The 26,667-nt window shown below is 34.1% G+C and overlaps 1 protein-coding gene, 1 long non-coding RNA gene and 1 pseudogene across 3 annotated transcripts; all 3 read left to right on the top strand.

The window, feature by feature from the left end:
- The first annotated feature begins 237 nt into the window (after positions 1-237).
- LOC131614616 (uncharacterized) lies at positions 238-4,570 on the top strand. 2 transcript variants are annotated; one of them, XR_009287656.1, is made up of 3 exons: positions 238-3,150; positions 3,351-3,731; positions 3,881-4,570. It is a non-coding gene; the product is annotated as an uncharacterized LOC131614616 (long non-coding RNA). The 2 variants fall into 2 exon arrangements; XR_009287655.1 differs by having other exon boundaries at positions 239-3,150; positions 3,310-3,731; positions 3,881-4,568.
- An 822-nt stretch (positions 4,571-5,392) lies between these two features.
- Positions 5,393-6,172, top strand: LOC131651811 (uncharacterized). The gene is made up of 3 exons (XM_058921519.1): positions 5,393-5,467; positions 5,549-5,650; positions 5,861-6,172. The coding sequence occupies exons 1-3, from the start codon at positions 5,393-5,395 to the stop codon at positions 6,170-6,172; spliced, it is 489 nt and encodes a 162-aa protein (XP_058777502.1).
- An 18-nt stretch (positions 6,173-6,190) lies between these two features.
- Positions 6,191-25,249, top strand: LOC131651802 (splicing factor SF3a60 homolog; annotated as a pseudogene).
- Positions 25,250-26,667: the final 1,418 nt, after the last annotated feature.

The raw sequence follows: 26,667 nt of genomic DNA, 5'->3' as shown, positions 1-26,667 counted from the left end.
CAAAGAGGCCCGATATTTTATGACCCAATCTTGCTATACAAGTCATCTAGAAGCTCCATGTCCAAATCCACGATCATTTGATTTTTATTTTATTTTTTATTGAATTTTTATTCATTAAAAATATGATTTAAGTCAAATGATGAAGAAGGCATGAAGATATTTGATTAGGATTTAATTCTTAAACAATTTCTATCATCCAAATACTACATATTTAAAGTCAATTTCGTGGAGTACAAGATTGGTGATAGAAAAGAATAATTTTGGCCAAATTTGGGAAGAATAAAAATAAAATCTCAATCAAATTCAAGTCTTGATTCAATAGAGATTCACCCATATTTTTAGTGCCCTAATATGATCCATTATATATATGTTATTGATCAAAAGCATGGTGGGAATTTTTTGACAAGGATTTGCAGCAAAAGAATCAAAGAAAAACTCAAGAAACTCAAAGAAATTTGAAGCTCGGTTCTGGAGATTGGGGTAGATTAAAAGCATTCTGAAGATTGCAACTCGACCATTGGCACTCCCTGAAGCGTTTCAGACCATCACCTATCATCAACGCGTTCAGAATCACGCTGTAGAACTCACGGGATCACGTTCGGCCATGACTAGGGTTTAGGTTAGTGATTTTGGGGAAACCTGGTTATACCCGATTTCAGACCAAATTAGAGGTCCCATTGAATTCGTGGGGATGCATAGGTTCGATCTGGGTTGTTGTATTGTGTTTGTTGATTTTAATTTGCAGGATCAGAGCTTTGTGACATACAGCCATGTTAAAAAACCGTGGCCTAAAGTTTGTGTTTTAAGAGAACACCAAGGTTGAAGACGAAGGGTATCTGGCGCCATTATTTCTGGTTTGAATTTTGCTATGTATTTTTTATATATTATTTAATTGATTCATATAATTAACAACGAACATGTTTGGCTGAATTGGCATGGCACGTTTGTTTGGAACTGAGACGACCTGGGTTCGATCCCAGCGTCGTGCTATGTTTTTTCATAATGTTTTGTTTCGGATCCAGCGTCCCTAGTCTCTGAAGGAACACCATACGCCTGCATATCAAAACCGTCCGATCACCTGAGATGCAAATCCAACGCTCATCAACTGCAAGTCTACCATGGACTTCTCAAATGCACCACACGGGATCAGCTAAGCACATTTTTCTAATTTTTTTTATTTTATTTCATGTTTTATTTATTCATTTGATTATATAACTTGTTTTTTTTGTTTATTTTGTAAATCCTTTTAAAAAAAATCTTTTTAAGGAATAAAACTCCTTTAAAATTTCTTTTTTTCTCATAAAAAAACATAATATATTTGATTATTATTAAATAATTTTATTTTAATTGTTTTAAATTTGATTTAATTTGTTTAAGTTATTTATTTAATTAGGTAGATAATTTTTTAGGTTTAGATATTTAATCGAAGCCTGTCTTTTCACTGATTTAATTAATTAGGTTGAAAAACCAATAATTAATTAAATCAATGTTATTTATTCTATTAACTAGAGTTAACTTACGCCCGAATCAGGGTTAGCGAGAATATTGCCCTACACTAAAAAAATATTTTTGTGTGTCCTTTTCAGGGTTGTTTTCAGATGCTTTCCGATTACGCGCCACGCCTTTCACAAAGCTAAGTCCCGATTCAACTCTCGTTATTATTTATTTTTCCTTTTCTTTTTTTATTTAATACAATATTATTTTTGCCTTTTATTCTTTTTAATTATTTATTTTGCCTTGCTAATTTAAAAGAATTGTCCATACACTCACTTCCTATTATTTTCCTGTTAATTCTCAGATGTTCAGAGTCAATGCTCGAGGCAACCTCCGACTATCAACCTTATCAATCAAAGCTAAGTTTCTATATTTATTTTCTTTTTTTTTCTTTTATCCTTTTTATTTTGATTAGGGTTAACCGTACCTGCCATTGAATTAATAATGCACTCACCCCTTTTTGGTTTCTATTTTTCCCACATTTTCAGGGTTTGCCAACCGCCAAAGCTCAAATAGTCGGTAACCCTAAAACTCTAATCTCTTTTATTTTTCTGCTTAATTATTACTTATGTCAAACCCGCTGGTTTCTTTTTCCCTTCCCCATATTCTCATGTATCTGTTCCTGGTTTGTATTGTTTGGCCTTAAAGGCACTTAAGACTGTTTTATATTTTCTGCCATGGTTAGTAATTTATGGAGTGCAACCTTGAACTGAATTAGAGCCATTTAATTACAAGATAATATATTTCGAATTGAATCACATGATTGTTGCACCCACACACACTTTTTTGGTAACCTCTTTTACTGCCTGTTGCCTGTTGCCTTGTGTTTTTTTTTGCAGAATAGCCATGTCCCTCGAATACGAGGATATCTCAGCCATGTTGCCTCGATTAATGCAAAGATCATAAGTCCCTAATGATGATGCCTTCGATACACTAATATGATCTCTTCCCTCGGAAGTTGCCTACGAAAGGCTGAGGTATCCTCTGGTTGCCTAAACGAAAGGCTATTCTGATCCTTCCCTTAGACTACCTGCCTCTCTATGGCATGGGACAGTCTTATGGCGAACGATATTGCGACGACCCTTCAACCTCCAAATGAAAGGCTTCCTGCCCTCTTATGGCATGGATATACCCTTTCACCCTGAAAGGCTAAAAGACTTGTTTTTCTACATTATTAAGGTAATTGCTCCTAATTGCCTTGCTCTGGCTAAAATCTTTTTCTTACACTTTTTCATAAACCTTCAATATGGCTACGCTCATTTACGAGCTAAAGTCCGTATTCTCTTCTTCTACATTTCTGAAACTTTTGGCTTCAAAACTAAAGAGCAAAGCAATTAAGAGCCCATGGATAACCATGGATGCAAAGGGTGCTTTACACCTTCCCTTTGCATAATTACCCCCGAACTCAGTTTTTATTTAAAAGGTTTTTCCTGTTCTTTTAGCCTTTCTGATATTTGGATAAAATAAAAGTCAGTGGCGACTCTTGCTATCCACACATTTTGATAAAGTCAGTTCACCATATTACAGACGGAATCAACCACGTTTCTCCCGTCTCATCAACTCTCTTCGATTCAATCTTATTGTCTCACAGCTCCGACCGAAGGAGTCTCCAGTGACTCTTCAAGATGTTAATAACAGAAATGCAAAGATCTCCAGGTGCGTGCCTCCCTTGACCTCTCTTTTTCTTCTTCACGATTCCGATAGGTTCAACACCGTTGATACGTTGTTGTTGCTTCGTTGATGAAAATTCAGACGCGCTCTCTTCTTCTTTACTCTGAATTGAATCTTCGTGCGTGTTCTGGAACGTTATTGCAGGTGATGATAAGCGTTGAATGATTACCGATTGTTATTTGCAGTGCGTTGAAGATATGGAGAAAGACGAAGATCTTGTGGAGCAATGATGACGTCGAGCGATTGCCGCTGTGAAGAGTTCACGTGATATTTTTGTGTATGGAGATTGTGATTCTTCTGCAGGTTCAAGAACGAATGATGAAGCACAGAGTTTGGTGATTTTCTGAGGATTGAAGAAGAGATGATGAAGATGATGAAGAGAAGTTAAGGATTTGTATGTTACGTGATTGTGTGAAGAATCCTATGAAGATTGAAGAGTGAATTCGGTTCAGAGACTTAGAGAGAGTGAGGGAGAAGATGATTATCTGGTGGAATCGTGAAGAGGTTGAAGGTTTCTGGAGAAAGAAGATTCAAAGCTTCAGAAAGTTTGTTACAAGTTTTCTTTGGTGAGTCCCCATTATGTTATGAATTTTTCTCTGAGTTTGTTACCTTTCGTTACTGATTTTTTTCTCCCCTTTTCTGATACCAATTCTTTCCTCTTTGAACCGTCTTTTTCTTGAACCAATGGGTGAACCGGTTTTTTATGGTTATGCAGGGATTTGTTTGAATTTGTTGCAGCTACGGTTTGTTGGAGAAGTGTAGGGTCGATTTAGTTGTGGTTCACTGATGCGGTTCAATCTTTCCTTCTTGCTGTAATTTTGGTTCGTTTTTGAAGTATGCAGGATTTTTTATGTAGAGTCGTTGATGAAGCTCAAGCTATGGCATGGAACTTCTATAGACTAAGAATATTTTTTGTGTACTTCTTTTGTAGTTTGATTGTTTTCTAATGGACATTTGAATGAGAACTTGAATTTTTTGGATGAATAATGATGTATATTTTCTCATGATGTAATGTTAATTGGACTTTTGAAATTGTGTTTGATTGTAATTTGCAATGGAATATTTGACTTTGTAATGGATAGTGATGAATAATGACTTGATGAATGAAATCAACGAAAAGCCTTACAGGACTTTGTATTCCCATTTCAATTCGCATAAAAACCTGAATTCAATCTTCAACACAATTCTCCTTGCATCGCAATCAACAAATCAATGAGAGAAATGATAGAGCTTTGATCACAAGTAATTCACGACCTTATTTCTTGCATCCTGTACCTTAGCTTGAATTAGATTCTTAATGAACAAAATACCTTGAACAAAATTTGAATAATAAAGGCAATTAGATCATCAAATTCATCCTCAAATCATTGTGACCTTAATTCAGTCTCAATCCCTTAATTCAAACCAAGCGGCGTCTTGAACACAATGTTATCCTTAAGCTCATAACCTTGTACCATGACTCATTCCTTTGCAATTCACACTACAAGCCTCTTGACTTAATGACCTCGAACAATAAAAACTCTTTATTATTTCTTTGGATTTTTGAGAGACGAAATAAACGTCTTTGATAACTTATAGCACAGGGAAAGAGGGCAAATTTTGGGGTGCAACAACCGGAGGATCTAGTTTTACACCGCCCACACAGGATGATGATCAGGTGGAGGATGAGGATGAGGTTGGGGATGATGAGTTGGATGAGAGCGATCTTCGAGGGAATAATGATCCGAGACAGATTCATATCATTGATGGGAAATTTTTCATTAAGCCCGAAGGAAGCTCGTAAGTTTCTTATTTATCAATTTGTATTTAATATACGTTTTCATTTTTAATAACTTTATAATTAATGCTAATTCAATTAATGTTGTTTAGATTCTCGCCGAGTCGGACTGCTGTCAAAGTTATAAGTTATGTAATTCAGCAGAATTATAAAACATTTCTAAAGACTTTTAAAGATGTTAAGGGAGATGATAGAGAACATTGGTTTAAGCAATTTCAGATATACTTAATTTATTGTTTAATTTATGTTATTTAAATGACTTTTTCATTAGAGTTATCTAACTTTTATGACAGAACTTCAAGACGACTTTCTGACATGCTACGACGTGTTAGAAAGCGTTAGGAACTTCATGGAATCCGTCCCATTTGGATAGGAGAAGAAGTATTTGAGCAACTTCTTAAATACTGGGAGAGTGATAAGTTTCTGGATAAATCTGAAAATGCAAAAAAGATGAGAGCATCTGAAAAAGGGGGGTGCCTTAATGCTGTTGGAAGTATAAGCACTGCTGAGCATCTTCGACGCCTGGTAATAATTATTACCATTTTTTAAAGTTATAATTTCATTTAATAATAGATATTATTAATTATAGTTAATTGTATTATTTAGGCTAAGGAATTGAATAGACAACCTCTGATGACCGAGTTGATTGCAAGGACTTGGACAAAGAAAACAAGAGGTTTTGTTGACGAGCGTACACAAAAAGCTATGGTAAGTTATTTAATTTACGTTGTTCAAATTTTTTTAATTTGTTGGCAACTTTTGTGTCGTGATTTTCATGTGGCATGTGAGAAGTTGTGGCGTGAAAATCATGTGGCAACTAAATTTGCGGCGTGAAAATCACATGGCTATTTTTCATATATTAATTAAGTCAAATTAATTTTATTTAAATTATATTTAAATTTGTTTTTGTATGCGTAGGATGATTATCAGACATTGCTTGTACGATTTTTGAATATTAATCCTCAATATACTCCAAGACCGGGAGAGCCGCTTCATCCGGATGTGGATTTTTATCTTTGGAGTAAAGTCATTGGAGGCAAGGGGCCTAACGGGTATTTTTTTGGTGGTGGAAATTTGGCAGGCACCTTGAGACCAGATGATAGAACTCTATATCAAAGAATTATTGACGGGGAAGGAGGTTCACGTCTCGTAACTTTGACACCGGAACAACAAGAAACCGTAAGACAATTGGCGGTAAATGAGGCGAGACGCGATGCGGCAGAACGTTAAGCGGCTTTGAAGGCCCAAATGGAGGCAATGCAGAGTGAGCATCAGCGGCAAATGGAGGTCATGGCGAAGAGACAAGCGGATATGGAGGCCCAAATGCGACAATTTATGCAATCGTTTGGTGGAAACCGAAATGTAGGTGGTCATGCGCCGACTGATCAGGAGGACAAAAATGATGATGAGTTTCCCGACCCAGACTGATTGTTGATTTAATTTAATTTTTATTTTGTTGTTACTTTTGATTTTGAATTTGTGTAAAATATTAATTAATTTATAATTCTATTTAGTAATATTTGGTTTATAATTTTAGTTTATTAATTTATATATTTTAGAATATTTAGCTTATTAATTTAATTTATAAAATTTAATATATTTAGTTTATTAATTTAATTTACTAATTTTAATATATTTAGTTTATTAATTTAATATATATATATATATATATAATTGTTTTAAATTTTAAAAAAAAAATAGTGACGTGATTTACATGTCACTAAATAGTGACATGGAAATCACGTCGCAACTTTTGAATACGCAACTCAAGATCTGCTTTTAATTTGATTTAATTTTAAAAAAAAAATTAGTGACATGATTTTCATGTCACTGATTAGTGACATGAAAATCACGTCGCAAATTAAGATTCTCTTTCTGCCAAAATCCTGCAACGCATGCTCTGACTCAAGTTGCATAAAATAATGGTCCAGATTTAGCGACGTGATTTTCCCTTCACTAATTAGTGAAGTGGAAATCACGTCATTACTTAGCTGCCACCTTACCTCCCGCGGCGTGAATTTTCACGTCGTAAATTATGCTTTGTGATGTGTTTTTTCTGTTTTTGGCGTGAATTTCACGTCACTAATTAGCTTTTTTTTTTGTAGTGTATCCACTTCTTCAATTTTTAAACTTCTCCCTATTTTCATAACTTTTTATTAAGCTTCAAACCTTTTCTCAATAAACCTTGACTTTGTCAAGTGATCCCGAAAATATTTTTCTTAATAAATGCTAAGACATTTAAGCATATTCAAGCTCTTTTCAAAAATATCTAAAAAAGACAAACCTCAACAAACTTCTTTTTATGCTTTTGTGCATTTTTTTTAAATACATTTTCTCAAAGGAAGGACATTAGTATATTCTTGTAGTGATGCAATCCTCTATACTTCTATAAGGTGTAGTGAAGTGATTGACATTTTCCACTTGAATGTTGAGATGTGCTTGTGAGAAAGTCTAAGTAAAAGTTCTTCATATCAAGATGATGCAAATGCTCACTTTTTTATACTTGTGGGTAGTAAGTTGTGTTTTCCACCCGAATACGACGAAATGTCTTTTCAATTTAAAATCAATCAACAAACTTTCGTGATTATTTTTACCATGAACTACGAGGCTCTAATTTCTTCATTGTACATGGAGAATACATAGGCACAAGACTCTTAAAGTCTTGGCGAGTATAAAAATAATAATATATTCCTTTCCTCATCACCTTAATCTTTTTGCAAACAATCCGGTTTTATCATAATACAGATTTTCAAGAGGTTCCTATGGAGTACCATAGATGTGAGAGAATGCTAATACATTCCCCTTGCATAACCAACCCATGTATCCAGATCTCTCTTTTGCTTTATTTTTGCATTGGATTTTATCGATATTTTCCTTCCTTTAGAAACAATAAAGTTCAGTGGCAACTCTTGCTTTTCGAGTTAAGTTAATCAGTAGCTTATTCTCAATTTTTGCATCTTGACATAATCCATACCTAATATATCCCTTTCCTATTCGTGCTTTCTCAAAAACCTTTCTTGATGGCTATTTGATAGAGAAACTATTATGGAAGGAATAAAGCCATTTGTTCAATTATTGTGTTTGACTCCAATCAAATCATCACTATTTATAGAACGTTATTCATACCCCAATAACACTTTTTCTTTATAGATATTATTCATGTTGATTCACAATAATTACCTTTCCATTTTATTTGAATTACACCTTTTCACTTTATTAAATAGCATCAATTCACGTGATGTTTGAATAACACCCCTTCATATATTTTTTTTACTAAAAAAAATATGCATTCATTTCAAGTGATATAGTACATTGTTGTAATACAAATTAAAAAATCGCGAAAAACAAAAAGAATGAATTTGCAAAAAAAACTCACAGCATCCATGTTAATAGCATAAAACGGCAAATTGCATATGCCTACGAATATAACTATGACTATATTGAAATGTCTGAAATATTCATGTCTCCGGATCTGTAGCTAGCGATAATGGCACCAAGGTCATAGATTGGATCTGCACTAGATTGAAACACATCTTTCAACCTGAAACAAATGAACACCGCACAAAGACGGAAAAACAAAAATACACCGCACAAATATGGGAAATCAAAACAAACAACGACGCACTAAGATGACGAAGTCGCAATTAAAAAAAACAAAAGAAACACTAAATATAGGAATTGGATCCTCTCCAATTTTTTCTCTCATGCCCTCTCTCATGTGCAATTATGAACTACTAGATTAATCTAATAGTTGATAACAATTGAAAAAAAAATCATTTAAAGAAGAGAGAGAAATATATTTGAGTTTTAATTTTCTTTTTATTTTTTATTTACTATATAACTTAAATTGAAAAAATAAAAGACAAGAGGATAATTTGTGTGTATGTCGTTTTTTTAATAGTCTTTATCAAATAATTTTTTTTTATATATTTTAATTTGATAATAAAGAAATTATTTTTATATATATTTAATCAATCAATTAAATTAATTTTTATATTTAATAAAAAATGAAAAAAATAATTATTTATCATCACATCATAGGAAAATTATGTAAGTAAAAAATATTTAAATTTAATATTTTATAATATTGTCAAAATAAAAAAACAATCATAATACATCAATTATAATTTACTATACTTCATTGTATAACTTTTTTTTTTTAAAATGAGTCATTCAGAATTTGTAAACATATAACTTACACATTAAAATTTTTTATTTATCATAAATCATAAATAATTAGTTAATTTATTATTATATATTTTCTAATTAAAAACAAGAATTGTTATAATATGTATGTATATAAAAATACACACGTAGCAAATGTTGTAACTAAAGAATTAATTATAATATTTAGTTTTTAATCACATAGCATTAAAATGAGATTATGAGAGACCATCGTTTTTTTATTGTATTGAAAATAGATTTTAATTTTTTATAAATTTTTTTATCTTTATCTACCGTGAAAATGATTTTAATTTTTATAAATTAATTTTGAAACAATTATTTAATTAGCTACAATCAATATATTTATTCATTTTTGCATAAAATAAAATAAAAGAAAATTAAAACTAGTATATATTTCTCTCTCTTCTTTAAATGATGTTTTTTCTCTTTATTGTCAACCATTAGATTAATCCAATGGTACATAATTGCACATGAGAGAAGGCATGAGAGAAAAAATTGGAGAGGATCCAATTCCCTAAATATATATGAAAATTGTTATGAAATTAACCAAAACAATATAGAGATGAAGGAGAGATGAATGAGAGAAAGAGAAGAGAAAATGTAATATTGTATTATCATCTTTCAAGTAGTTCTCTTTACATTGCAAAGTGGTCTCTATTTATAGGATATTAGGAAGGTGAAAAATCATAACCTTACTATACCACTTATTAGGGAATATGAAGATGAAAGATAAGAATATATATGGACATCCACAATAATATTTATTCATAACACTCCCCCTTGGATGTCCATTGAGGATATGCCCGTTAAAACCTTACTAGAGAACCCAGTGGGAAAAAATCTAGGGAAGGAAAAAGAGTACAATATCCTTTAAGTGTGAACTGCCTCGTTAAAAACCTTACCAGAAAAACCCAGTGGGACAAAACCATGGTGAAGAAAAAAAGAGTGCAGAAAATATTTATTTCTCCCCCTCATACATACATTTATATGTGAGACGATATTATTTGTAGTAGTTACTTAAAATGTCTTCTTCGAAGTGACTTCATGTAGTGCTAATAGTTATGCGAGACTTTATGAAGTTGTTGCCATGATTTGTTTCATAGATCTCTATGAAATGGTTATACCATCACATGTAAACAAACAAACTCTTTCTGATCTACCATTGTGAGAATCTGACAAGTAACCTGCATCTCTAAGATAAACGAAGTATATGTTTGACCGCTTTCCAATTTCTTTGTGTAGGTGAATAATTCTATCTTACTTATAGATTGACCGCAAATGATATATCATGTTTATAATTAGCAAGTTGAATTAGTACTCCAATTGCACTAAGATATGGTACTTCAGAACCAAGCAATTTTCATCCTTTTCTCGAGGCCTAAAAAGATTTTTCTCCACATCTAATGATCTAACAACCATATTGGAGTAGGCAACATATGACATTTGTCCATATAGAATCATTTCAACACTTTTCTATATAGCCTTCTTGATGTACAAATATTCTTTTGTCCACATGCTCAATTTTCAAACCTAGACATATTTTATCTTTTCTAGGCCCTTCATCTCAAACTCTTTATTTAAGCAATTTATAGTTTTTGGAAGCTCTTCAGGAGTTCCAATAATACTTATGTCATCCACATAGACAACTATTATTGCAAATACTTTTCCACATCATTTTATGAAAATACAAGGGAAAATTGAGTTATTTGTATATCCATCCTTTAGTAAATATTCACTGTGGTTATTATACCACATGCGTCCATGGAGAAACTTGTTCAATTTGATGGAGTAGTTTTCTCGAGATCCGAAATTATGTGCCTCTAGTATATTGAACCTTTCAGGAAGTTTCATGTAAATGTCACTATTAAGTGAACCATATAAATAATATGTCATAACATTCATCATGTTCGAATTAAGCCCTTCATGTGTTACAAGGCTAATTAATTATCAAAAGTCGATTGAATCCACAACAGGTGAATATGTTTTATCAAAATCAATCTTAGGTCTTTGTGAAAATCGTTGAGCAATAAATCAAACTTTATATCATTCTTATTTTTCTTTTTCACAAAAACTCATTTATATCAAATTAGTTTCACACCTTGAAGTGTTCGGACTACATGTCCAAAAGTGAGTCACTTGTAAAGTGAGTTTAATTCTTCTTCAATTGAATATATTTATTTTGGCCAATTCTCACTTAGTCTACAATCTTTAATAGACTTTGACTCATGATCCTCGTTATCATTGATCACTTTTAGCGCTATATTGTATACAAAGACATTGTAAATATTCAATTTATTTAGTTATCTCAATTTCGGTTCCATTCCATTTCATCCATGACATAATTTATCGAGATCTCTTTATTTCATATTTCAAGTACTTGATCCGTTCTTCTGGAACTGAAAATTAAATTAGATCAAAGTGCTCTTAGCATTTTCATATCCTCACTTGGGTCATCTTTAGTTTCTTTTCTTAGTAGAGGACTTTTAACATTGGAACCGACTTTCATACCACGCTTCAGGCGCAGATACAACTCATTCGCAATATTATATTATCCAATAGGAGAATCCACTTTGAGTGGAGTATTACCAGCTGATAATTTATTTCATAATCTTTGCAAATGAATAATATTTTGAACTCACTACGTCAAATTAGTCTTTTAGCAGCACATCTACGAAAGCGCTTTTAGGAAAAAGCGCTTTCGTAGGTTTCGCTAAAAACAAAATTAAAAAACACGGAAAAAAGCGCTCTTATAGGGGGGGTTATGAAATCGCTTTTTAAAAGCGCTCTTATAGGGGGTGTTATGAAAGCGCTGGTATAGGGGTAGGATACGAAAGCGCTTTTATTCTAAAAAGCGCTGGTATAGGTCTGGTTACAAAGGCGCTTTTGAAAAGCGCTCTCGTAGCTCATTTAAAATTAAAATTTTTAAAACAAATTAAAACAAACACGCATTTTGTCATACTTCCTCAGTTCCTCTTCTTCTCTGACGCTGAAACCCTAAAAGTCACCGTTCTTCATCTTCCATATTTTCTCAGTTCTTCTTCTTCTCCGCCGCTGAAACCCCATCACACTCTCTCCGACGAAGAAACCTGTTTTCATCTCTGGCGTCGTTACCGTCGTAACTTGTTTTTCCAGCGAGGTTTATCTGAATCGGTTTATAGTGGATCTGTATTTGCTCGGTTGGATTTTAAGTTCCGTTTTGAGTTTATTTGTGTTGTACAGTTTGGTTTTCTCCGGGGAGAGAAATTCCGCTAAGCCGGTGAAGCCGACTGGGGAATGTGTGACGACTGATGCCAGAGAAATTAAATCGGAGAAGCTTAACCGTGACGCCGATGTTAAGCTTAACCTTGACGGTTGCAATCCATCACCTCGACCACCAAAGAACTTGTAAGCTGCTTGCTCTTTAGGTTTTATTACATCCTGTTCCTATCATGATGGTCGTTTGTTTTAGGTTGAGATTTACGAGGACAAAGACAGTGCAAGGAGGGATGAGATTACTGCACTGGGAGGACAAACTGCTACTGGAATTAATATTTTCAGCGCCTTCTACGATAGACTCAAAGAGGTTTTACTTTTTTTTCTTCTTCAAATTTTGTTATTCTTATAATATTTTAGTTTCAAGAGATGAAGCATTGATTGGGACTTTGGAGTTTGGACTATTCTAATTGTTGTGATTTTTAGGGCTTTACATGTTTTTCTGTTTAGGGGGAAGGAAACTGTAATATTAGATTTTAGGTTAAATAATTGGATGTGGTGAAGATGAGTTCTCTCATTTATTTGTGAATCCATTGTGTGTGTAACAGATTGGTTGTTTTGTGGTATGTGTAGATACGAGAGTATCATAGGAAGCATCCGGTTGCACGTGTTGTTGATGCTAATGACGATTCTGAAGCTATTCTTAAAGAGGAACCTCAAATTGAGTTCAGCGGAGAGGTATTGCTCTTTCTCTCTATCTCTCTCTTCACTTGTGTATGTTAAATCATCATTGCTTCAGTGAACATTAAAAGGCTGCTGGTTGCACTTGCTGAAATTTAACTTTGCCCTGGGTTATGGCATGTGGGATACATGGTTAAATCACTATGCCAAATTTGTCTTTTAGTAGCACCCCTACTAAAGCGCTTTTAGGAAAAAGCGCTGGTATAGGTTTCGCTAAAAAAACACGCAAAAAAAGCGCTCTGGAAGAGGGGGGTTACGAAAGCGCTTTCAAAAAGCGCTCTTATAGGGGGGGTACGAAAGCGCTTTCAAAAAGCGCTCTTATATGGGGGGTACGAAAGCGCTTCTCAAAAGCGCTCTTATAGGTGGCTTTATGAAAGCGCTTTCAAAAGCGCTGCTACAGGGGGTAGGGTACAAGAGCACTTTTCCCTTAAAAGCGCTGGTATAACTATGTCTACTAAGGCGCTTTTCAAAAGCGCTCTCATAGCCTTTTTAAATTAAAATTTTTAAAACCAAAATTTGATATTACGCGCTTCAGAATCCCTAATTCATCTTTTTTCTCCCATTGACGCTAACTGCCCAGAAAACCCAGAAAACCAATCTTCCACAAATTCAACTTCGAATCTGCAAAAACCATTCACCCAGAAAACCATCGTCGCCCCCACTTCGTCTCCCACAACTCTGTATATCAAAGCTCTTCACCGCCGCCGCCGCCGTGTACCATCTCGCCGCCGCCGCCGCCGTCATCTTCATGTATGTCAGCTTGTTTTCTTTTGCTTTATTTGTAATTGTTTTTGTTCGACTGGCTATGTTTCTTAATAGGTTATAATCCATGAACAAATCAAATCTCTTGCTGCTTTGTTGTTGGGTACTGAATGTGTTGTGCTGAAGAACACAATTTTTTTATAGCTAAAAACAAAACATTTTTTAGCTAAAAACAGAACTTTGATATTTTTATATCTAAATTGCAAACTCATTTGTCAAGAATAGAACACATTAGTGCCATTTTCGTTTTTATATGTTTTAATGATTTGGGACACGTATTGATTTAAGCCATAAACCACATACTACTGGAAATGATATGAAATGAAAGCTATAGTATATTATGAAAGCATGAACTACTTACTGCATAATTTCTTCTTTGTCAATTTCTTCTTTGTCAATTGTTATGATATAGAACTACTTACTGCATTATTTTCTACAAAGTGGAACTGATCTGCACATGCCAAGAACACATATTAGTCAATCTGATAATACTAATCTGATTAAAAGAATCCAAGGTGGTTTGACTTTATGATAGATTAAACAATTGTTATGTCTTCAAAAAGTCCAGTTCATATCATTGAGTTATTTGAATTGTAATGGGTAGTTCAATTGAGGGTTAACTTGTCTACACCAAATGATTATTAAGAGAATAATCATTTGTTTTATTTCTCAAAGCATTACTAATTCGATATTTATTTCATTTCATATTAAAAGTAATGTATGAAAAAAAATTATTCTTCTATTTTAAAAAGATAGCAACAAATAACAACTAAGTAGGTTGCACAACTTAACTTCATAAGTTATCCATGCTTTTATCTAAATCCGATTATTAAAAATTTAAGCATTTATAATAGAGTTACCTTACAATAGAATCCACCTGTCTATTCTTTTTATAATACAACTTTCATGTTTTACTTTTAAAAGTCTAAGTCACTTAATCCTACTAGTGGTTATGTTGTAAGTTAGTTATAAAGTTAGACTGTTAGTTGAGGTTAATTGTTAGGACTAATGAACTAGCCTCTCATTTACGAACCAATGTATGTTGAACAAGCCGTGGTACACATGTATGCATCTGTTCTTTCTCTTGTTTGTAGTTACTAGCTAATTGATAATTGATTTCATATCATTTTAAATAATTGAGTTCTAGATTGGGTTTATTTTGATATTTGTTAGTAGTGGTGTATTTAACTGCATCGTGTGTGTGCTTAATTTTACAGTTACTTTGAAGTCTCTGGTTTCTACTTGTACAACGCCGATTCAAACCTACCCATCTCCCACATCAAGTCTAACTCAGGTTACTATCCCTTTCTTCTTGCTTATAGTTTGTTGTTTTCTGCTTATAGTTTATTGTTTATGGTTCTATTTAATTTCAATTTAGTGTCTCTCAATCAATTTTTTGGTTTGTGGACTTATATTACCTTGAAATAAGGTAATGTCTTCTTTAAGAAATCGGGTATTCTGATTAGGTATTCTATTATTCACACTTTATAAGATCTCATTAGGTATTCTGATCAAGACATAATGATGATAGCTATTTATTATCTTGACAGAATTCCTTTGTACCTGATAGAGAAACCAAGAAGCATTTGTTTAGCTTAATTAAGACATGGATAAGACATGGATGAATTCAAACCGATTGTCGAAAGAGTACGAGAAAGGGGTATGGGAATTCGTTGAGTTTGCGGTTGCGCACTCCGAAGACCCGATTCGAATGCCGTGTCCTTGCTTGGGTTGCTGTTATGGGGATAAGGTTGACGGGAATAAGTTGGCATCGCATTTACTACGGTTTGGAATTGATAGAAGTTTTACATGTTGGACAATGCATGGTGAGAAAAGTAACGAGAATGTTGAGTCGAGGTGTAATAGGAAGTATGCTTCAAACGACGATTGCACAGACACATATGATTGCGATCGAGTCGAAGAGATTGCAGAAGCGCTTGAAGAAGATCTTGAGGATTGTCCCAAAATGTTCGAGAGGTTGGTAAGCGATGCAGAGAAACCGTTGTATGATGGGTGTTCAAAATTCACAAGATTGTCTGCGGTGTTAAAGTTGTACAACTTAAAGGCGGACAATGGATGGTCGGATAAAAGTTTCACAGAGTTTTTAGCCCTTATAAAAGATATGCTACCAAAGGATAATGTTCTTCCCAATCGAACGTATGAAGCCAAAAAGATGTTGTCCTCTATTGGCATGAGCTATGATAAGATACATGCATGTCTAAACGATTGCGTTTTGTTTCGAAATGAGTATGCATCGTTGAATGAGTGTCCTAAATGCGGTGCCCCTCGATATAAGAAAAAGTTGTCTCCGACCAAAGTCTTATGGTATTTTCCTATAATTCCGAGATTTAGACGCATGTATCGTAGTGAGACCGATTCAAGACACTTGACTTGGCATGCAGATGAAAGAATTATTGATGGAAAGTTGCGACATCCGGCAGACTCACCACAGTGGATGAAAGTTGATACTGATTATCCGGAATTTGGAAAAGAAGCAAGAAACCTTCGCTTGTCATTGTCTACTGATGGAATGAACCCGCATGGTATTCAAAGTATCTCGCATAGCACCTGGCCTGTGATTCTTATGATTTATAACCTACCTCCGTGGCTATGTATGAAGCGTAAGTACATGATGTTATCTATGCTAATTTCTGGGCCTAAACAACCAGGGAATGACATAGACATATACTTGGCACCCTTAATCGAAGATTTAAAATTTTTGTGGGAGAACGGTGTGGAGGTTTACGATGGGTATAGGAAAGAAAGTTTCAACTTGAGGGCAATGTTGTTTGGAACAATTAATGATTTTCCAGCATACGGAAATCTATCCGGGTACAGCAATAAAGGTCAAAAAGCGTGTCCTGTTTGTGAAGATGAAACCGATACGACACAATTGGAGCTTTGTCAAAAGAATGTCTTTCTCGGCCATCGTAGATTCTTAAATTCTAATCATCACTACCGTGGGTGGAGAAAAGCATTCAATGGAAAGGCCGAACATCGTACAGCCCCGCCTTTTTTGTCAGGTGATCAAATTTTTGAAAAGGTGAAAGATGTGAGCACTCAATTTGGCAAGCCTTTTGCACATTCACTTGTCAAGGGTGGGTGGAAGAAGAAGTCAATTTTTTTTGAACTTCCATATTGAAAAAAATGTTATGCATATTGAAAAAAATGTATTTGACAGCGTTATAGGTACGTTACTCAATATACAAGGAAAGTCTAAGGATGGCGTTAACATAAGGAATGACATGGTAAACATGGGGATGAGAACTGAATTGAGACCCGTGACGAAAGGAAGACGAACATATCTGCCACCTGCTGTTTACACTCTATCTAGAAAGGAGAAGAAAACATTGTGTAAGTTCCTCAGTGAAGTTAAAGTTCCAGAAGGCTACTCTTCAGATATTAGAAGACTTGTGTCCATGAAAGACCTCAAGTTAAAGAGTTTGAAGACGCATGATTGCCATGTTATAATGGAACATTTTTTACCAATAGGTATACATTCTATTCTGCCAGAAAAAGTAAGAAGCGCAATAACTAAACTGTGTTTTTTCTTCAGGTCAATTTGCAGTAAGGTGATCGATCCCGCGATCTTACCAACATTGCAAAAAGAGATAGTTGTTACTTTATGTGATCTTGAAATGTATTTTCCTCCCTCGTTTTTTGACATAATGGTTCATCTAGTCGTTCATCTTGTGAAAGAGACACAATTGTGCGGACCAGCTTATATGAGATGGATGTACCCTGCTGAACGTTATATGAAAATATTAAAAGGGTACGTGAAAAATAGAAGTCGACCGGAGGGTTGTATTGCCGAACGATACGTTGTTGAAGAAGCGGTTGAGTTTTGTACTGAATATTTGTCAAATGTTCAATCAATTGGACTCCCCAAATCTCATATTGTCGAAAAAAAAGAAGGAAAAAGGCTAATTGGAAATAAAGTTGTGACAGTATCAATGGTCGAACGGGATCAAGCGCACTTGTATGTTCTGCACAATGAGATTGAGGTTGAGCTGTATGTTGAAATGCACAAGGTTGTTCTCCGAGATTTAAATCCGAATAGAAATGAGAACTGGATAGTACGAGAGCACAATCGAAGTTTCATACCGTGGTTTAGGGAACATATTTATTCAAAGTATCGTTCAGATCCTGCTTCAGTAATAGAAAGGTTGAGATGTTTAGCCTATGGTCCAAGTTTAAATGTGTTTTCTTATAGCGCATACACAATTAATGGATACACATTTTATACCAAAGAACATGATGATAAAAGTACTATGCAAAATAGTGGTGTTACCTTGGTAGCTGAAGCAATGCACATATCAAGTGCGAATGAATTAAATCCGAAATTTGCAAATTTGTCATATTTTGGGGTTATCGAGCGCATTTTGGTGTTTGATTACGCGAAGTTTCAGATTCCTGTATTTGGTTGCAAGTGGGTTGAAAATAATAGTGGCATACGAATGGATAAGTCAGGATTTTTGCAAGTGGATCTCAATAGGGTAGGGTACAAAGATGAGCCTTTCATTCTAGCCTCTCAAGCTAAACAAGTGTTCTATGTCAATGATCCGACAAGTACGAAATGGTCTATAGTGCTTTTATCTAACAAAATAGTTGATGAAAACATTGAAGATCAATGTGATATTGGTGTTGGCATTGAATCTTGTACAAGAAACGATCAAAATGAGAATGAATCTTGTACTAGAAATGATCATAATGAGGGTATTTGGATCAATCCAACCGTTCGCGTTGTTAAGAGACGCGTAGAACACAATCCTACCAAGAAAAGAAAGAGACGTTAGTGATAAAGGTAATAGTATACATATTCCGACTAATTTGCTTTATTCAATTTGTACCGATTGTTATATATTCAATTTGTATAGTTTTTTTCAACCATGTATACATATTCCGACTAATTTGCTTTATTCAATTTGTACTGATTGTTTTATTCAATAGTATACTTATTCAATTTTGGTGCATATTTTCGTTTTGTACATAACTTTTGAACCATGTATCCGTTTGTCGACTTCTTTACATGTAACTATACTATTTTGACGATTTCGGAGCTGCTCATGCACTTATCTTTACATTTCGAGACTATTTTTTATCGGTTTTGCTTCTGCCCGTAATCAAAAGTCGGGCTTAGGGTCTGAATTTCGGAAAACCGACTTTATTTTTGAGTCTGTGGGGACGTTTTACCATAGCCATGTAAATTTCGTTCAATTCCGACAAATTTCTTTTTTTGACGCTTATTTTGATTTCACCGATTTGACTTGTATAGATTGTTATCTTATTAATAGTGTACTAATGTGCTTTAGTTTGTTTGATACAGGTTCAATGGCTCCGGATAGAGATGCTCCACCTGAAAACTCACAAGAAAACTCACAAGAAAGAGATGCTCAAGAAAGAGATGCTCCGGATACAAATGCTCCACCTGATACTGAAGCAAAAGAAGTTGCACAAGGCATCACCATTATGAAGGGAATCATTCGACATAGAGACCAAGGATTAATATACCATTTGGAATGGAATTCTGATAACCAACCAATTGGTCCTAATTCTGCAAAGTTGACAAGCTATATTGGTACACTTGTTCGTATGCATATTCCAGTCTCCGTAGCTAAATGGAATCTGAAAAGCGAAGAGTTGGATGCGGAAAAAAAAGCGATTTGGGACGAGCTTAAGGTATCATATATGGTTGTTCTTATTATCTTGACGATAATTTGTTTAAATTACTTATACTAACATACTCTATGCATATGTTTTTTTGCAGAGGACTTTTGACATACCAGATGAGCGTAGACGCTACATACTTAATTTGGCCGGAAAAAGATATAGAGGGTGGAAAGCTTTTTTGACAAACACCTATCTTAAGGATAAAAATGGAAACTTTCTTGAAGAGGCACCGGGACGGCCAAAAAAATATGAGCTATTCATTGATGAAGATGATTGGGCTAAGTTTTTAGAGCAAAGAGATGAAGCTTTTCGGAAAAGGAGTGCCACAAATAGTGCGAGAGCATCAAAACCCGCGTATCCATACAAAAAAGGGAGTTTGGGATATGCACGCTTAGAGGATAAAATTGTAAGTAAATAGAAATGCGTTTTAATTAATTGTCTAAATGTGTTTTATTTGATGATTTTATCATTTGTGTCAATGCATAGTTAGAGGAGACTAAAAGTGAGGAAACCTCACTTCTTGTACATGTGTTGTGGAAGGAAGCTCGTGTGGGCAAGAATCAAGCTGTCGATCCCGATGGTCAAAGAGTTTATGCTGAATGTGTAAGTATAATACTGTGTCTTTAATTAAATTAAATGTTTTTTAATATATAAATGATTTTTTGTCTCCACTAATAATTATTGAAATGTAAATGAATTACAGGAGACCTTGTCGCAATCGGTATCCACCGGTGAGGACCAGGATGATAGGAGTGTACTTAGTAGAGCACTAGATGCTCCTGAGTACCTCGGTCGGGTGAGGGGTAAGGGTCATGGTGTGACTCCAACCTCTTTTTACAAGCATCCTAGGAGAAGAAATCCTTCCAATGAAGAAGTGTTGCAAAAATTGCAGGAATTGCAAGCACAAGTCTCTGAATTGCAAAGAGATAAAGATATGTATATGAGAGAAAAGTGCAATACTGCATCGGTGAAAGAAACTAGTGATAAACCTAGTTTCAACTGTCAAAGAAAACTTCCCGAGGTAATTATAAATTTCTTTTCCTTACAAATTGTTCTATTTTATTAATGATAATGACTTTATATTTACTATTGGTTTAGGGCATTTCTTCTTGCCAACTATACTTATCGTCGCCGAATTATCGCCTAGTTGGCAAGGCAAAAGTGCACAACACTATGGGAGATTTACTTCACCATAGACCGCTCCCGGATGGACACCTAAAAGTATCAGTTGATGTTGTATTAGATCATGATGCGGTGCTACCGGTACCTGACATGGTCTCAGAGACAACATTGATGCGAGATGCAATAGGGTCATTTGTTGCATGGCCCTCGGAGCTCATTATCATTGGTGATGAGGTATATTGAAAACCATTATGAATCATTTAGTTTTCGAATGTCAATTCTGCACCGTTACGTTAATTATTTTTTACATTTTAATTTTAGACTGCTCCTACAAAACCCGCAATTAAGGGTAAAGGGATTTTACAGGAGGAGGAGTCTGTTGCATCACTAAAAGAGGTACATTTAAGGTGTTAATATATAATTTGAATCTAAAACTGCATGATTTTATATTTTACCGATTGTTATATGATTTTTAGGCATCTGCTCGGGGGTCACAACAAGTGACACAGCAAGTTCGTAGCGTACCACCTAAGGGTCCTCCGAAGCAAGCGGCAAAAAAAGGTGGTGCTTTTGTGCCTCGATACCGGACGACGCTCGGAACACTTGTTGATATGTCTGATTTGAAGGATGGTGCTCTCCGTAATATCAATATGGATGAAGGTATCTTTGGTGTTGAATTCATGTCACATATTGCAATAGATGACTTGGAAGAGGTTTTTACGCATGAACAACTAGGTGTCGCTAATATGCACTCATACATCCGGTAATATTCACTCATCCGATATATTATTTAATTAGTCGAACAATTTATTTACACATTTCAATGAAAATAATCTAATATGTTTATTATGTTTTTATTTAAGGTTGTTGCATGACAGAGTGTTGCGCGGGACTGCATTGTCAAACAGATTCCGTTTCGTGTCTTCCGCCCATTGCAGCGGAATGACAATTGCTTCGGAAACGGAATCAGTTAGACAGCGCTTATTCGATAGATTCATGTCCTCCGGCAATACAGAAAGTCTGATTCTTTGGGCGTATAATACCCGACCAGTAGGGTTAGTTTCTCATTCTTGGTTCATCTAATCTTTTTTTCTTTTGCGTAGCAAAATTTTCATATAACCTATTGTTTTAATTTATAGAGCACACTGGTTGTTGCTTGCTATCAACCCGATAAGAGAAGTGGTATATTTTCTGAATTCGGTAGATGGTGAGTGGAGCAATTATCCGGCTATGAAGGAAATGATTGATTTGTAAGTGGGATCGTTCTAAATATTCTTGTATATTTATATATTTAATTATTTGTGAGATTGATCTAAATAATTGCTTTTATATTTTTGTTAGATCAATATAAGTGTCCCGAAGTCAACGAGACGCACAGGTATCCCGGACAAAATCAAACAACATTACTTGGATCAAAGTGCAGGTACATTATTTTTCACAATTTTGCTTATAATATTTATGCTACTTGATAAAACAAGACGTACAACTATAAAATGTTATTTGTTTTTCTATGTAGTGTCCGATACAGCGAAACAGTTCAGATTACGGATACTATGTTTTGAGATTTATGAAAGAAATCCTTCAAATGAATCAATTAGAGATTCCAATCACGGTATGGATTTATAACTTAATTAGTTAACTTCTTATAATTTATTACATTTAACTAAATCATTGATATTATGTTTTTGTTCTGTAGTACTTTGACGAATTCCGTGCTGCTTCTTACACGAAACATAAGTTGGAAGAAATCAAAGAGGATTTGTGTCAATTTTATATTCATCATCTATTCATGTAGGATTTGTGTCGATTTGAAGTATCAAATTATAGTACTCTAGGATATATGGTTACTAACTTTGTTCATACTGTTGCCAATATTTGAAGTATAATATTGTTGATGTTACAGAGAATAGTTTGTTTGACAGGAATTATAATGATGTATATATATAATTTTGGATATTAATTATAATGGTATTATATTAGTATATATATATTGTCCTACCTATGGTTGAAAATATATCGTCGAAAATATATTACAGGTCGAAAATATTACAGGTTGAAAATATATTACAGGTCGAAAATATTACAGGTCGAACTGGGAGGCTTAAATTACAGGCTGCACTTTAAAATACCTCATTTAGCAAAGACATCGCTTTTAAAAGCGCTCTTAAAGGGCCACATACGAAAGCGCTTTATAACAAAAAGCGCTGCCAAATATTAAAAAAAAAGCATAAAAAATAAAAAAAAACGCAACCTACGAAAGCGCTTTTGCAAAAGCGCTCTTATAGGGGGGGTTATCAGAGCGCTTTTTCCAGAAAAAGCGCTCTCATAGGGTGGGATACCAGAGCGCTTTTCTGGAAAAAGCGCTCTTATAGGGGGAGCTACCAGAGCGCTTTTTCCAAAAATGCGCTCTTATAGGGGGGTCTACAATAGCGCTTTTCTGAAAAAGCGCTCTTATAGGGGGGTCTACCAGAGCGCTTTCAAAAGCGCTTTTGTTACCTACGCCAGCGCTGGCTTTTACAGCGCTTTTAAAGCCCAAAATAAGCGCTTTAGAAGGCCTTCCGTGTTGTAGTGAATGGTGAATTCCAGAATTCTTCACCTTTTCAGAATAGTAGTGACAGATCATTAGGGTTTTTAGGTTTACCTCAAATCCGGACTTTGTGATTGAACATTTTAATAGTATGTCTATACATTCGGAATGTAGAAAACAATTACATTGGTTGTGTAGGACAAAATCTAAAATATTATATTGTTAAGAGAGACAATATCTCATGTAAAATACTTACAATTTATGCTCCTGCAACTTTTTCTGATCACTGATTATATGAAAATTGCTTTCCAGGAAGCTTTTGGTCGATACTTAGACATGCATGAATTATACCATCAGTATGTCAATTCCAAATTTGGAGAGCCAGCTGAGTATTCTGCATACCTTGATGTTTTTTCTGAAACAGATAAGATTCCATGAAAAATGAAAACGACCAGGTGAGTTGTGTTCTATATTCATCTAATATGTGGATCATTTGGCATTTATGGGCATCGTAGTTTTATATGGAGTATTTATATTAACGTCTTCTAAATCCTTGATGTTCAATTTGACAGGCAGTACAGGGAGTACCTGGAGAATCTCTTGGAGTATCTGATATATTTTTTCCAGCGGACAGAACCCCTGCAAGATCTTGATCGAATCTTTTCAAAGGTGATCTATTTTATTTTGCCATGGTTTCAACTTGTAGTTTTTTAGCATAATTGAGTTTTCTCGTGAGTTTGTTGCACTTCTCTATTTTTCTGGAATCTGATATAGTTATGGCAGGTCACAAACGAGTTTGAAGAAAATTGGGCCACTGGAACGGTACATGGATGGGAGAATGTCAATCCGGAGAATGGACATGTACCTGCTCAGCACACTGCAATTGATCTTGATTATTACAGTACAGTGGAAGAGCTTGTGGAAGTGGGTCCTGAAAGGTTAAAAGAGGTAAATTGAAGATTGTGTTTGTGTGTGCGTGTGAAACACTGGTATTCTAACACTGAAGACGTACACATATTAGTTTTGTTGTTGTACATGATGTGTGCATCTATGTAATGATTACATTTCAAAATATTAAAAAACAGTACAATTTCAAATTTTAAAAAACAGTTGGATACTCAATTTGGGTTAATGGGTAAGACTGTTAAGTACTCATGTCCTGATGGATAAAAAAGCAATGTAATTTGGCAAAATAAGTGTGAAAGCAAAATATGGGATATGAGATTTATGGGATCCATTTGAAGTTTTCATTAGGACATGTTTTGTCGTCGTGTTTTATAATTTAGCCTCTTTTATTTTATATATAAGTACTTTTTATTATCTGTATTCTGCTTATTTGTGTTTTTCTTTTAATCTTTAATGCAATTTAGATGTTTATATAAAATTCAATTTTCTTGTGTATGTATATTTTTTAAAGTTTATATTAATGCACCTGTATCTTAGACTTTTAAGAACTCTATCAGTACCATACCCAGGTGCCTTTATCCATGCAACGTAGGTGTTCATATTCCATCAACATTATAATCAATTATATGTAATACAAGGATTCACACTCTCTTTTATCAACTTAATATCTTGAATTTCAATATTCATTTACAAAGATTAAGCATCTTTTCTTGCCAGTCACTAATTTTAGCAGAACTCTATATTTGGTAACTGACTAATTCTTACGCCTTTCTGTTCCGACTTTTCATCTAGGCACTGGCTGCATATTGGGACTTAAAACTGGCGGAACTGTGCAGCAACGCGCAGATAGGCTCTTCCTCACCAAGGTGATTTTTACCCACTAATGTTAAAACAAGTTCAATAAGAGATGTATTCTTACCATGTCCTTCCAAGTTGATTATCATAGGCTCAATCAAGAAACGAGATTCCAGCTTCAAATCGCCAAAAAACCCTTTTTCCTATTTTTAATGAATTATTTACTGTTTTCATAGAGTCGAAAAAAAATCGAAAAAATTCTCAAAATTCTATTTTTACGTCATTAGATTAATTTTGGTGTTATTTTATTTTTCTAATTTTATTTTAATCGATTTGTTTCATTGTGTTTGTTTTTGCCTTTTAGGGACATTGTTGCTGCATTAGTCCTGGCTACTAGGTCTTGCTGAATCAAAAGGTTTTATTGAACATGGCTTGGAATGATGGGAATGATGTTCATACTTTGCAGGACCAGGACCGATTTAGTTGATTTAGTTGTTTAGGGATGATTTTCTTATTGTTATAATGTAATGTGAATTGGTTTAGTTGTTTTGGTCATGTTAGAAATATGTGAATCGATGTATATATATTTTGAATTAATTACAATGGTATATAATGTAATGGTATAATTTATAATGCATTTTTTGTATATAATTGAAATCGCTTTTTTGTTGAAATAATGCTGCCAAAAATGCAGGTTTAGAAATTATAAAAATAATAGGTTTATTAAAAACACTAATAATAGGTTCATCAAAAGCGCTGCCTTAGGCCTATATATGAAAGCGCTTTTTAAGAAAAAGCGCTGCCTTAGGCCAATATATGAAAGCGCTTTTCAAGAAAAAGCGCTGCCTTAGGCCCACCTACGACAGCGCTTTTGCCTAAACAAAAAGCGCTGCTAATACCTATAGCAGCGCCACCTACGGCAGCGCTTTTAAAGCCTAAAAAAGCGTTGTCGTAGGTCTTTTATGGCATAGTGACTTTTGGTTCATATTGATTTGTACAAGGATCAAGACAACAATTTATTTTAACTTGTTCATTTGAACTTCTTGTTCATGATTTCAGCTGTTCATTTGAACTTCTTGTTCATGATTTTAGCTGCTTATATTCCCTCCCCCTAATATTGGGAAAATTAATTTATCAAGTGATAATCAGCCTACTGGGCTGTAATCAAGTATTTGATTATTTTCTCAAATTATATCCTCAAAATTGAGATTCATATTAATTATATTTTTTCAATATTCTTTCATGACTCATCTTAATGTATTATATTGGAGCAATTGGAATATACACAACACATCCAAATGTTCACTAAGATGAGAAATATTAGAATAAATTAGGGAGGACTAAGATATAGTATCTTGTTGGCTTAATGCGAATAAATATCTTAATATCATACTTTGGGTGTTTCAAATATATAATTTAGAATTGATGATCTCATAAGTATCAACCATATAATTAACTTTAGACGTCTAAAGAATGGATCTTCGGGTCCATTTTCTTTTTATGAACATATATTACATGATATTCAATATCAATTTTAATAATATATGTGATACTGATACAAGAATTTCTAAAAAATCCAGAAAACAAGATCTTAGTCTAATTAGTTGAGAAAATAATTTCACAAACTTCTGATTGTGAATAGAGACATATGCATGATATTTTAGTCAATGCAACAATTAATGTCATAAAAACGCATTTTCTCAAATTTTTATCTTCCTTTAGAAACACACAAAAATTGATTCGATTGAAGAAACTTCTAGTTCTTCAATACAAATTATTCGCATCGTATTATATCCTAGATGACCCAACCGATTTTACCAACAAT

The sequence above is a fragment of the Vicia villosa genome, linkage group LG1 (assembly GCF_029867415.1).
Source record: "Vicia villosa cultivar HV-30 ecotype Madison, WI linkage group LG1, Vvil1.0, whole genome shotgun sequence".
Lineage (NCBI taxonomy): Eukaryota > Viridiplantae > Streptophyta > Magnoliopsida > Fabales > Fabaceae > Vicia > Vicia villosa.
This window is presented reverse-complemented; position numbering and strand designations above follow the sequence as displayed.